At 36.4% G+C, this 13,734-nt stretch overlaps 1 protein-coding gene across 3 annotated transcripts in view; it reads left to right on the plus strand.

Moving 5' to 3' along the window:
* Positions 1-13,734, plus strand: part of INTU (inturned planar cell polarity protein) — a 57,940-nt gene that overhangs the window by 12,752 nt on the left and 31,454 nt on the right. For all 3 annotated transcript variants that reach the window (XR_007507839.1, XM_049815392.1, XM_049815390.1), the window contains exon 3: positions 10,200-10,285. Coding sequence is in view for 2 of the 3 variants with exons in the window: in XM_049815392.1 (XP_049671349.1) it covers positions 10,200-10,285 (86 nt within the window). In the remaining variant the exon portion in view is untranslated. The remainder of the gene's footprint in view (positions 1-10,199; positions 10,286-13,734) is intronic.

Genomic DNA, 13,734 nt, shown 5'->3' on the forward strand with positions numbered 1-13,734 from the left:
TTAATTTTGAGACACAAATATGTATATAACGGCATGTTTGTAAGAGCAGGTGTGAAGTCAGAATAGTGTAGGCAAATAGCAGATCCTGGACATAAAACTAACCTTCTAAATGGAGATGGTACTTCATCTGCTGCGCTTAATGATTCCCGGAGCTAGTGAGGACAAAAACTGGTTTTGTTTTGTTTCAAATAGAAGAACGTGTAAATTAATCTAAAGAGTCTTGCAGTTTAATATGTCCTAGCCTATCATCAACCTATATTGCCTTGTTTTTGCACAGTGGAAACAAATACTTTTAAGCATGCTGTAGTCATTCAGCTCTTAACTGGGAAAATGAGCTGTATTCTGTGCCAACAGTATAAAATGTATAATTTTCATATAAAAATACTTTCAAATTATATATCTATAGTGAATGCTGAGTACTCTGGAATTTTTATGTGGTATCTAGAAATAGGGATGCTTTGCATAAATGAGATGCTCAGGTTTCAGTGCTGTATGCATAAAGAATATACAGTAAAAAAAGCTTTGTTCCAGTCAAAAAACTATCTGGTTTACTGCTTCCGCATTGCACATCAGAGGGTGGGATAGCTATGGTATACACCCAAAGCCTGATTTGGAAGCAACTGAAGTTCAATAGGATCTGAAGTTGGACAGAAAGTTCAAGAAAAATACAGTAGAACTTTGCTTTTTTTTGTTGTTTTTGTTGTTAAAAGTAAGTTTTAGGAATCCTGTTGTGAATTGTGGAAACAGTCAGTAAATAATATTTCTGTGGTCAGTCTAAAATTGAAGTATTTGCACAAAAGTTCTTGAGCCATGAGGCAGCTTCTTGAGCCATCACACATGAGGAATACTTATCAGTAGAGCATGATGCCTGGTAGCTGGTTTGGTTATAACTTTGTTCAGCCTCATTGACCTGCATATGCATAGATATTAACCTGTTCTTGTTTTGCTTTTTAATATTTTAATAGTCTTCAATGGTGCAGACCATTTTTCGTAGTAGTCTTTTGTGAAGCAAATACTAAGTGTATTTTCCTTTTAAAATACATGCTTCAAAATGACATACTGTGGTCTTCCTGGTGACCAGTTTGCAACATGCATTGCAGGCAAACAGTCTTGGCTCAGGGAGTTGTTACTGAATTTAACTTTTTGCCAGTTAACATAAAACTTCAGATCACTGTTTAAAGTACTGAGAAGATGAAAACAAAACAAGACCCCAAACAATTAAAAAAATGCCTTTTTCCCTGCCTTCTCCAGGCTCAGCTTCAGTCAAACATCTCTCCCCTTTCCCAGTCTCGGGTACCCTTGTTTTTACTGCACGTTGACACTGTGCATCCCAACTCCTTTGGTGAGATAACGGGTGGCAGAAGAGGGTGGGATTGTGTGTGTGATGTTTTCCTTCTGCCACTCCTCGCTTCTTTCTCGTTTTCCTCTGCTGCAGCATGACTTCTCCACAGGCCACAGCCCTTCAGGGATGGGTCCCCTCCGTGGGCTACGGCCCCTCCTCTAGTGACTCCTGCTCACTTTTCAGTACATTTGGGCAGAGGTGCCATGGCTCCCCTAGCTAGGTCATGTTTCGGTAGGTGGTGAGTTGCTTCCACTAGCTTTGGAACTGGCTATGAGCAGCACAAGGCAGCTCGCGACCTTCTGCCACGAGTCATTCCTGCAGCACCCCGCTACCAAAATCCTGCCAGTAATGCCCGATAATGGTGTTCTAACTCTCCCATCTTATTTAAAATTTGAGCTCTAGATTATTTTTCCCAAGGCTTGGGTTTGTAATATGTTAAATAATAACCAAGTTAGTGATTACTTTGTATTTTCATTGGCAAATTAGTTAATTTTTCAGTGGTAAGTATGGTAGCCACTGACATGGCTTACAAGGTTGAATTGTAAGGGAGATTAAACTCTCTTCATTTTTTTCACTCTGAATAAACAGTTACAAAATGGTTATTGCTTTAACATTTCTTAGTAGAAATAACTGGTTTTGCCCTCCTAAATAATCACTTTACTTAGGTGGCTTGTTCAGTTTATTCTGAAATGTGTATCCCTTATAGCTTTGAACACTTAAAACATCTGTTTATTATTTGTGCACTACACTAATTTTTTTTATTTAAGATTGCATATGGAAGTCGTAAGTCTTGTTGCTGTACTTTATTAACCAAGTAGAATGCAGGCGCTGACCATATGAAAGTAAATACAACAGTTTTGCAAGCTAAAAAACCCCTGCCGCTTTGTAACTCTGTAAAAAGATGCCACTTGATGCATGATGCATGTGTTGTTTATCCGTTCATTTATTTATTTATTTGTTTTAATATTTAGCAGTTCAGCATCCATCTTAAATTTTCAAAACAAAAAAGCCCTCATTGATTTTTAAATTTTTGCTGTCACTTTTCATTTTGATTAAGATGAAATACAGTTGCTTTTATCTCATGGTTTTTTTTAAGTGTCTTCTGTATTTTTGGCAAAACTTTTTCTTGCTTGAGTTCATTATTAACAATATGCAAAGCTTGGTCTGCTGTGTAAAATTTTCTAGTCTCATATGTGAGCATATCTTCAAAGGTGAAAAAGCTCCACTAAATATTCCCCCTTAGATCCAGGCAAATGACAGTTGTGATAGGAAATGCCATTATAATTTGATTTTTTTTTTTTTTTTCCCCTGTTCCTCAAATTGAAACCTATCCAATTCACAGCAGGGGATATTTCTTATAAATGCTGATGATCATCATCTTTGCTGTAGTACAAATGGAAAAGTAATTCCAATGACACTGAAAATACAGGAAAGCTCTTTTCACTAGCAGAGCTTACTATTGTTACCCTCTTTGAAATTATCTTCTGTTCTTATTGCTCTCATCACCGAATATCTGAACAGTTTGCATGAATTCTCTCACCTGATCACTAGGCACAGTTGTCAAAGTGTGAAAACTACCCAGGGACAGGGGTTAATCTTGGATGATAGTAAAGATGAGCTATAATTACCTCATTTTGAACAAGTATGCAAAAGATGCAGACTGCTGTTGCAAGTTTCAGTTGAAAGGTCCAGATCCCAACCCCATTTAGTGACAAATGGTTTTCTATGGATTTTAGTCCAGTAATTCTGTTGATGTTATGTGGGAGGGTTATTTGTTTGTTTTCCCCAAATAAAGAAATGTTTAAGTAATCTCTGCTCATTTTAATTTTAATAGTAAAAATGCAGATACTGCTGTTAGAGTTCTGAAGTTTTGGTAAACGAGGCCATCATTGCTAGAAAGTCAAGTATATCTGTTAGATTTCTGTAGCATAGACTAGTGGTTTAAAATGGTAATCCACTTACAAAAATTAAGCAACTTGCAGTCATCTTCGGACAGTCAAGATAAATGCTGGTTTTGTCATTTGCAGACCATGGAACTAAGAGTCCTGTCAGAAAAACATCCTCAAAAGGACCAAAATACTGTGAGAGTTTGAGATTTTCATGAGGAATTACCATATATGGTGTACTTGTTGAAAAAGCTCTCCAAAGTAGAGACGCTGGGCACGCAAGATAGAAATACAGAGCTTGTGTAAGCTTTGCTATGTTCTCACTGTGGAGTTTGGGATGTCGTTTATGTTCTTTTAATCTCCTCTTGAAGCATAACAGCATTGGTTTGGGTAAAAGCAGCCTGCTAACATGTAAAGCAAGTAATTGATCTGGCTTTCTTCAGTAGAATGTGTTCCATACTTTGCCTTTTTTGGAAAGGAGTATGTGAACATTTATAAGTACTTCCACCAAGTCATTACCAAGAACAGAGGAAACTAAATATCAGGATTTCATGAAAAAAGTGTCCTCAGTCCTTTCCTACATGAACAACATGGTTCTGATTTTAATTCAGCCAAAAATGTTCACTTTCCATCACAGCATGGAACTGGTATTCATTTATCAGTCAGTGTACCCTGGCTTAATGCAAAGAAGATCTACTTTTAGAAATGGTGCTTGCAGGTTTATCTCTAGGGAATGGATATTTCACAAAAGTAATAGTCCTATGCCTCATGTGGCAAAGTGATAGGCAGTTCTGAAATAAACATTTTAGGGATGCCAGCAGTCCCAAAGACTTTTCTAAACTTTGTCTTTAAAAAAGCAGGAATAATTTCATCAGCTGTGTGCAAAATAGGTGTCTTGAGATCAATGTACACTGTTCTTAGCTACTACTGGCTGGATGTGAGAAGTTTTTTCTAATGAGAAGACAGAAAGACAGAAAAAAGAAAATAGGAAAGAATTCCTGCCTTCTCTCTCTGTTCCATCAGTCTAGTGAAATTCAGTTTTGCTTGGCATTGTGTAGAGAACATATATGGACATCTTATAGTTTCTTTGTGGACTGAGAATCTTTTTCTAAGTGATAGAACTCAAAAGCCTGATTATTCATTATTATGGAATTAAGAAAAAAGCTTACTTTATTCCTTAGAGAAGGACATGTATTTTGCTAAAGATAAATTTATTGACTCAAGGTCTGATATCTTGGAGCTGCCTGAAGAAAATTTATTTCCTTTATTGCAGTTGTTCACTGTGTCTCTAAAAATGGAACTGAGCAAGACTTTGTTCTAATGTTCTTCATCTTTTAACATATATGCTGGTGACTTTCATGACAGACAATAGTGATCTTATTGCCAGTAGAAATGCAAGCCACTAAGAGCAGGTCACGTGCTATTCTATATAGTATTATACAGTAAAATTTTTGTATACAACTGATTTGTTGAAAAGCAAAAAAAAGGAGGGGGCAAAATTTCACATTATTTTATATCAGGATTGAAAAGAAGATTTCATGCAAATGTCTGCTTCTTGTCTATGTAAGTATATACATCTACTTCAGCAAAAAGGATAAAGTTCACTTTGATCTCTGTACTTAAAAAAAGTCAGTTAGAGGGGCTTTTTCACCCACAAGAGCACAAGAATGATTGAAAAAATGTATTTGCAGTACCATCTGTAGAACTTTTTTTTCTGTCTGCTAGTGAAATGTCTCTCCACATCTGAAATTCAGCAATGTTTCATTCTGGGAAAATTTTACTTAACTCTGCAAACCATCGATTTAGATCAACTTAAACAATGGCAAACACTATTTACCCTTTCATTTCATTTAACCTAAATTGATTAAGCATTAAGTATGTGAAATTAGATTAAACTTTATACATTTGCCCTATATTTCTGATGGTCTTAATGTCTGAAGAGCTAAGTCAGTCTCACTTCCTGTAAGTTTTTCACACTGCTAAAGGGGAGGAAACAATTCTCAAAGAAAGTGTAGATGTGAAACTCTAACAAAGGAACACTTGCATGTATAAACTCTTTTGCTGGCATTAATTACCACACTGGATAGATCTTGTGGTCATGTTCTGCTTTAAGATATTCTGTGTTCATAATTTTACATACTTCCTATTGTGCCAGTGATGTCTTTCATTCTGTTACTTCATAGTCTCTATTCCCTGAATGCTGTTGTGTTTGGCAAAAAGAAAAGAAGGAAAAAATTGCAACCCCCCCACAATTTTGGACACTCCATACTGATAAATGCAGATTTTCTCAGTTGTACGTTGAGTCGCAGTTCTTTAATAGCGATATGGCATTTTCTGGCAAAATGAAGGCAGCTTTACAGAATTTCTTTGGCTGTGTCTTCTGGAAAGCTGTTCCATCTATGGTACATAATTACATTTTTACAAATTGAATGGAATAAATATTTACTGCTTCAATGAAAGTTTTACATGTGTACATTAGGCATCAAATAAATAAAACACTTTGAATATTTAACATGTAAATACTGATGGATCATCTTCTTTCAAAGTGTCTTTGTATAGTCTGCTGTGGGAGATGAGGTTCAAAAATACTCCCTTAAGTGCTGAGGTGTGTATGTCTTCACAAAATGTGTGCAGCTGGTTTGAATGGCTTTGTGAATTAGATGACTGTTGGCTTTACAAGAGAATTCGTAAGGTCTCTAGTAAAACAAAGGGAACACAAACAACTTTTGTTTAAACAGTGCTCCAGATGAGTACAAGAGCAAATTTATGCTTTCTCTTGTATTTGTGAATGATGATCTTTAATACAGTGTTCTTCAACAAAGAACATAGTAATTCTGTTTATATAATTTCTTGTTATATTAGAGTAGCCTGAACACTCTGCTTTTGATTACTAATTTTCAAGTCCTGAAGCTCTGACATGGACTTACTGAGCTGCTTTTAAATGCTGTTTGACTTTCAACTTTCCTGTCTTTGAATTATTGTTGCATTGAAGATTTGATGGGCTAAAACTTCACTGTGCTGTATATCAAGAAACACAGAGGTTAGGGAGAGCGCTACTATTACTTGAAATAGAAAAAACAATTTAATTCGTTCCAAGGAATGATAACATTTTGTGTGTATAATAAAAATTCACCTTTTCTTGGTTTTGCTGTAAGAAAGAGTAGGAATGAATTTTCCTTTAATGTAAAAGAACAGTGAGCAGTTGGTTGTTGCCTAGTGTATTAAAGAGGAATATTGCTTGCATTTTGGGGAGATTCTGTATTTCCTTACTGATGATTAGTTAAGGAGAATGTTCTTTCTCTCATTGGCCTTAATTGTATTTTGCACTGATTTTGAGCAATCGACCTAGTGCCTAGGAAGAATTCCAGTTGTATTTGATGGTATTTAATAACAAGGTAGAAGATAGAAGTAATGATAAACTGTCAGAAGTCTTCTAAACTTTCAGATTCTGTTGTCTTTACTAGATTCTCAGGAAATGGAGAGACCTCAGAGACGCAGATTCAACTTTTCCTTAGTATGCACATCATTATCATCACTGTGTTAGTTTGAGCTGAGCAAGTCTTCTCCCTAGAAACCTCAAAATATATACTGAACCTTACAGTTCAGCGCTCTATTTCTGCAGTTGAGCACGTTTATTTTAAGCCTTCACTTGGCAACAAAAAGTTACACTAATGTGCACGTTTGCTACGAATCCATATACTTTTTCTAATCTCTTTACGCTGCCTGAAAGAGTGATGAGCAGTGCTGCCACTACCTGGCTGAGGATTTCTCTGTTGCAGGTGTAGTTGAACACTACTGTAATGCTGCCTCTGGCTTTTCACCTGTCCTGCTGCAGGAGAAAAGGACAGGTGTTCTTTTGCAGTTTCTAGCCTGTGTGTTCTGGAATTCATAGAGTTCCTTGAACCCTGCAAATGTAGCAGCACTAGTTGTGAGGAACGTGCTGGTTTATTTCACCTTTTTCAATAAGGCTCACCTAAGTGTGATGAGATATAAATGTAGATACAAATAATAAACTGTGAACAGAGGAAATAATGAACTGTCCAGCTGCCTTTGGATTTACATTATATCCACGTGCCTTTGCTAGGCCAGTCCCAGAATGCTTCCCCTCACGTCTTTCCCCACACATGGGGATATACCTCATACTGCTCTTATAATACCCTTCCCTCCCCTGCCCTCTTAACAGCTTTTTGGACAAGTCAGTGTTTGCTGTGTCTGATTCTGAGCTGCCCTTGCACGAACTGGGCAGCCTGGAGCACAAACAGGGCGGATGATGAGCTCAGGGTGCAGCTTTACCTGGGGCAGGAGAGGGAAGGAAAAGGGGAGGGCTTCTCTGTCCAGCAGTCTATTAAGAGAACTCTAGCATGTAACATGACTTGCGCCTTCTCTTCCAGCTTTGGCTGAAAGTTAGTAATGCGATCAAAGCTATTCATAGGATTATCTTAGAAGACTCATTTCCTTAGAAAACAAAGCTCAAGAGTACCTAGTTTGAAAGAAAATCAAGTCCCTCAGTCAATCCTTTTTTCTTTTTTTCGGTCGGTTATTAAGTGTTTCATATTACATGTTACACCCTTTTAAATGCTAATATTGATGATCTTGGAGAGGATGTGGAGGTACTTTTTAAGTGAGTCTTTGTGCAGCTTAAGCAAAATTAGGCTTGATTTTCAATCTGCTCTTCCAGAGCAGCTCTTGATATTTTTAGTTCACGCCTGTAAGGCTTAAGAATGACCTGGAATCAAGTCACTTTCAATGTTAGTAAGAAGCTAATTTCTTTTCTTTATTTCCCTTTCTACAGACAGATGATACAAGCTGGAAACTAATCAAGTTTTTCACCCAATAGGACAGAAAGCAGAGACAACTGAAAGTGACACCAAAGAAAATCAAGTAGAAAATAAGGCCTGTTTTGTTACTCTGAAGTTGAATATTTGGCTCTGGAAAGTACCTAATGAACCATCAAGACCTATATCCTGGTGCCACTGGCGGTCACTTCATATAGTTCTTTGCACAAATTTATGTTGCCTCATCTTAGGTATTTTGCCCTAGATAGCCTTATTGGAAAGCTTGTTAGAAATTCTCTGTTTTGAGATTACAGAACCTTCTGATTTCGGCTCTAGCTACTTTCACACATAGCCTTTAGTCACCTCATCTTGAACCAACATAAACGGGTTCTCTATTTCCCATGGTCATTGCAGTATTACTTCTGTGTATCTGATCTCATTTGATTTCATTTTTCTTGAGCACAGGGGAATAGAATTGTAAGGAGTACTTTGGATGGGATCCTGTCAGGTCCTATTAATACTCACCTACATTCAAAGGAAATGCATTTCATAATGCTTCTGGGTGTTGTGTTTGTCTTTTTCATGTTTTGTGTTACTTGGTTACCTTCTTGAGAATAAATATACTATTTAATTCCTTATACTTCTGTTATTCCAGTAATATTTATTGGTTTCTTCATCTGTGATACAGTCTTTCTTTTATACTGAAAAGTGCTTCCAACTTTGGATGTTGATATTAGAGAAACCATGAAGGACTATCCTTTTAGTGAGAGTTTTTCTGACTTAAGTTCAACCTCAAATCTCATCTTAAATGTTGGACTGATGGTCTAAATTGCCAGCTTGTGTAATCAAATCTTTTGGGTTTTTTTGGTCTCCCACTACCATACCTGGAATATCTTTAATATGTATCCTTCTCTTATTGCTGCTGCTTTTTTTTCTTTTTTTTTTTTTTTTTTGCAAGTAGGTGAATGACCAAGCAAAAATTCTATTTTTACTTTTCAATTTCTATTCCACAAGTCTAAGTAGTTTTATCTTTTGATGTTACTTTAGCTTTACGTTTTCTAACTTCACAGGTGTTCTTTTTTTTTCACTGGTCTCTCTCATCCTTCTTACTCCATGCTTAAACATGCATCTTTTTGAGGGGGATGAGGCAGAGGCTATCAACTAATTATTACTGTGATACTTCTCTAGATTATTTCCCCTCACTTCAGATAGAAATCCCGGCTTGATTTTTGTACTTTAAACTTCAATGTGGATTTTAAGTCTGTAAGCTCTAATACGGTTCTCTTTGCTTTCGTAACTAGTGCCTTTAATTTTTCAAACCTTTTCCATGTTCAGTTAAAGACTTTTTCTTTGGGATGCTGGTTTTTTTTTCTCCTTGTTTCCAGTAATGGGAAGAGAGTCAGATTTAGAAAACACAAGATGTCATTGGGCAGGAAGAACTGGCAGATAAAAGCATGAAGAGGGCAGAATAAGAAGCCACAGCAGTGGACAAGGCATGGAAAAGAAGAGAAAGGACTAAATTGTGGTGTGGCTTGAGAGACAAAGGAGGTGTAGGGATGAAATGAGGAAGAGCGAATGGTTTTCTGCCAGTTTAGTGAACTGAGCTGAGTTATTACTACGCACAGTTAATTGCCAGGACTGCTTCAAAGCGAGGGGCTCAAGGGTGGTGGGATTTTCCCATAGTTAGGCTCAGCCAACAGTTGAAAACTTTGGTGTAAGTGGTGGCCTAGAACTTGTAAGCTGCTACGGGAAGAGTGAGCTTTGGAGTGCTTTTGGAAATGGTAGTGTTTATGTCAGTGGAGGTAGCAGTGGAGAAGGATTGGCAAGTGGTGGTTTTGGAGGTGGTTTTGGAGGGAAGAAAAGTAATTCTTGGGCATAACTTGATTAGTGAAGTTGTTGGGTTTTCTGATCAAGTAACATGAGTGATGTAAGCTGGGATGGAGGGGAGAGGTTTTGACAGTTATTTCTGTAAAATGATGCAAGCAAGGCAGTAACACCTTAAGAGCAATGAGGTAATAGACAACATTTTTAAACATAGTAAATATTGCATGTAGAAACTATCTACTTAAATGTAACAAAAAGACATTTATGACTGTTTGAATGCCATATTAATTTTCAAAACAAAACACTGTTTGGCTTTGTATTGTTGTGTAATATCATCTAACTTTCTCATTCTTTTGTCTGTTTTATCTCCAGGAGATGCTCTAGTTGCTGTAAATGATGTTGACGTGAATTCTGAAAACATAGAAAGGGTTTTGTCTTGCATTCCAGGTCCTATGCAGGTATGGTAGTGGAACATGTATTCCATATGTCCTCTGTAAAAATTAATATTGTTTCTAGCCTTTTTTTCCTTAGGAAACAGAACTTAGACCGTCTTTTCCTTAGAATTTCCTCATTTACTTTTGAACACATTGGTTGACTTTAGTCAAACTTGGAGTAGAAATTTCAGAGTTCAGTTCTGGTAAGTTTTGTGTAAATAGGTAGGTGCAAGTAAGTGACTCAAGCCAGTGTCCCATTAAGGGACATGAGGCACAGTGCAGCTGTTACATATTCTGTTTGTCATCAGCCAGAGTCAGAAAGCACATGCAACACTGTGCAAGAGGTAGCATCATACTTTTACGTTTAGACTAACTGTAACACCTGATTATTTTTTTTTGCCCAGTGTGAGAATCAAGGTATTTTATGCTTGCAGAATTCTGAATATTCATGTTTCTCTATGAGAAGCCAGTACATATACATGTGAAAAATCAAGTTTTATTACTTTTCCTGCTCGGAAAACAACTTCATTATTATGTTACCACTTGCGTCAAAATTAGTTACTTCTAGTTGAATACAGGGAATTAACTCCTTTGAGACCTGCATGAACTTTTAACCAGCGATAGTTGTAGTTACAGGCAAAGATGGCAAGTATGCTTACTTTGAGAGTTGTTATCTTGAATACTCTGATCTCAGGAAATTAAGGACAAGGTGTGTAATTTTGTGATGCCTTGCTCCTGCTGGGGATGTGCAATCTGGCAACAGCATGTATGAAGCAAGATACCGATGTCTAGCTTAAAAATAAATATGACAGCTGCAGAATAGTAATGGCTTTTTTTGTCAATTACCGTTCTTAAAACGGTAATAACTGCTATGGAAATACTTAAATAATTACCTCTTCATCAGTATAAGAGACTCACAAACCACAAGAGAATAAAAAGAAGCCTGAATTAACAAGTAGTGCTATTAAAGGTATTTAAGAGCATTTAAATGGAGAAACTGATACCGCTTTCATATTTAAATAGAAAAATAAATTCTAGAGCATTTAAGAGCTTTTATATTAAATACTTTTAAGATCTTTCAAACCTGAACAGTGATGAAGATTGATAGAGGTCAGTAATAAAAATTGACAAAAAAAACCCCCAAACCTGAAGAACTGACCTGATGAATAATGTTTCTTCCCCCCAAACCTACTGCATGTATGTTGTCTTCTAGCTGAATAATAATTTTGAAGCTATAATGAAGAACGAAATAACTAATAAAGAATTAGATAGCTATTTCAGAATTAAACCAGGAGGGTGTTAATTCTCTCAGATGCTAGTAGCATAAAATTAAGTATTTTAAGTTATTCTGCTTAAATCCACTTCTTGGTGGAGAGGAAGATAACGTAAAAGTTGCAATTTACAGATATGAGATGGAGCACGTTAAAATTACAGTGTCTCTTACGGTATGTCTGTAATCTCTTGCTAGTTTTTGTTCCGGTAGAATATATGAGGTGCTAATAATAGAAGTGTGTTACTGTCTAGAGATTAAAAAGGAGAGGAAATTTTAGGTTTTGTTAAACATGCTTCTGTTTGCAACTTATGTAGTGTAAGTGCCTGTAGAACTACATCTACAACTGCAGTAAGATTGAGTACTAGTATGTCAGTTTAGGAAGCTTTCCAAGATATTTGACAGTATGAAGCTTGCCTAAGCTACCAGAGTTGTGGTCAGGTATTGGCAGAGCTCCATGGTAGAAAAACCTTGTCTTGCCTGTCTTTGACCAAATACGGAGTTGCTGTAACTGTTGTTAAATACAGAATGATTAAAAAAGCAGAGATTATGCAGCTTATTTAATTGTATCCTTGCTAGATTAGAGTATACATATTACTTGTTGCTAAAATGCAACGCAACCCTGTACATACTAGTTACTTTTAATGCAACGTTAATGTTTACATTGTCAGTAAATCTGTCAAGTAGGCAGCGATTACTTGAAATGTGTAACTGTTTGTCATGTTGGCTTTCCAAAACCTTTTATTAAAGTGCAATTATTCCATTTTTACTGTGCAGTTTGAGTCAAGCCAGAAGAGTGATTGCTGAAATAGACCAGTGGAGAATTTAAATACAGAGTTCTCAATTTTTTTGCAGTGTAGAACACTGTGCTCATGCTGCTGAAGAAACAGAGGGTTGTTGTTTCTGAGATTTAGTAATAAAGACAGCTCTTACACAAGCAAAATTGTTAATATATTCTCATTCATTGTATGTTACAAAACATCAAAAAAGATGCAGTTTAAAACCATTTTACTGTAGTCTATAAGGTATTTACATAAAAGAAGTCACTGCCCTTCTGGGTTCAGTGTTAAAAATTACTGGAAGTAATTTCAAAAACTAACTACCTAGATTCTCTTAGTTGCAGCATGTGGCATAACATATCTCATTATATTTTCATATTTTTGTTTTCCATACCTCAGTTTAGGCAAAGTAGCTTCTAGGCATGTAAGGGCTAGTTTAGTGTATTTATTGAGCAACAGAAGTCCAAATGCTATATGAGTCTTTGGGTTTTTTTTGTTTGTTGTTTTTTGTTTTTTTTTAATGACTCAACTGTTTCTGTTTGGGTGCTTGCATGTCACCTAATAAGATAAAGTCACGATTCTGATTAAAGCATTGGATATCTCGTTTAGAAGTTCTGTAGCAGTCACTGAATGTGACAGGCCAAAGCATACCCCTCAATCAATGCTTGAGATAGTATGAGAAAGTTACATTCCACAGTCTATATAATTTTACATTTCTGTAATCAAAATAGCTGCCGTTTCCTAGGACCACAAGACAAAGACAGCATAGGAAGGGGAAGATAGGCTAAAAGAATGTAGTTTTCCTTATCCTGATACTTGGAAGTTGCAGAACCATTTTACCCGAAACTTTCCAAAAATATTCAGCCTGAGGCAGACGTTCAGAATCAGAAATTTCAGCCTGAAAATTTGAGTTAGTTGTGCAAACCATAAGCACATGGAAAACAGATACTTAAAACAGGAAATGGCAGGCAGTCTTAAGAGGCAGGCAATGCCACCAGCTCTGTCTATAATCAAATCCATATTCTAAGACATACAGCTTTCTTGCAGATAAACAGAAACTGTGCCTTTCTGGGTCAGACCAATGGTATAACAGCTACATTTTCTGTTTCTTACACTGACAAATGTTTACTAAAGGGTATTAAGAAACAAATTAAATACAGAGTGACCTTCCCATCATACTTATCCAGCTTCCAGCAGTCAATAGTTGAGGACTTGTTGAATCACTTACAGGTTTGTATCTTTTTTTAATCTAGTTCTTAAAATTTCTTTGACCTCCACAGCATCCTGTAGCAGTGATTTACATAACTGGTTTGTGTTACACTCATTTTTGTTGGTTTTCAAAATGTGATCTAATTAAATGCGGAATAGTTAATTAAGTGAGGAGTAGTTAACTGTCCGTGTCTTATTCTTTGTATCATTCCATG

Source organism: Accipiter gentilis, chromosome 12 (genome assembly GCF_929443795.1).
Source record: "Accipiter gentilis chromosome 12, bAccGen1.1, whole genome shotgun sequence".
Classification (NCBI taxonomy): domain Eukaryota; kingdom Metazoa; phylum Chordata; class Aves; order Accipitriformes; family Accipitridae; genus Astur; species Astur gentilis.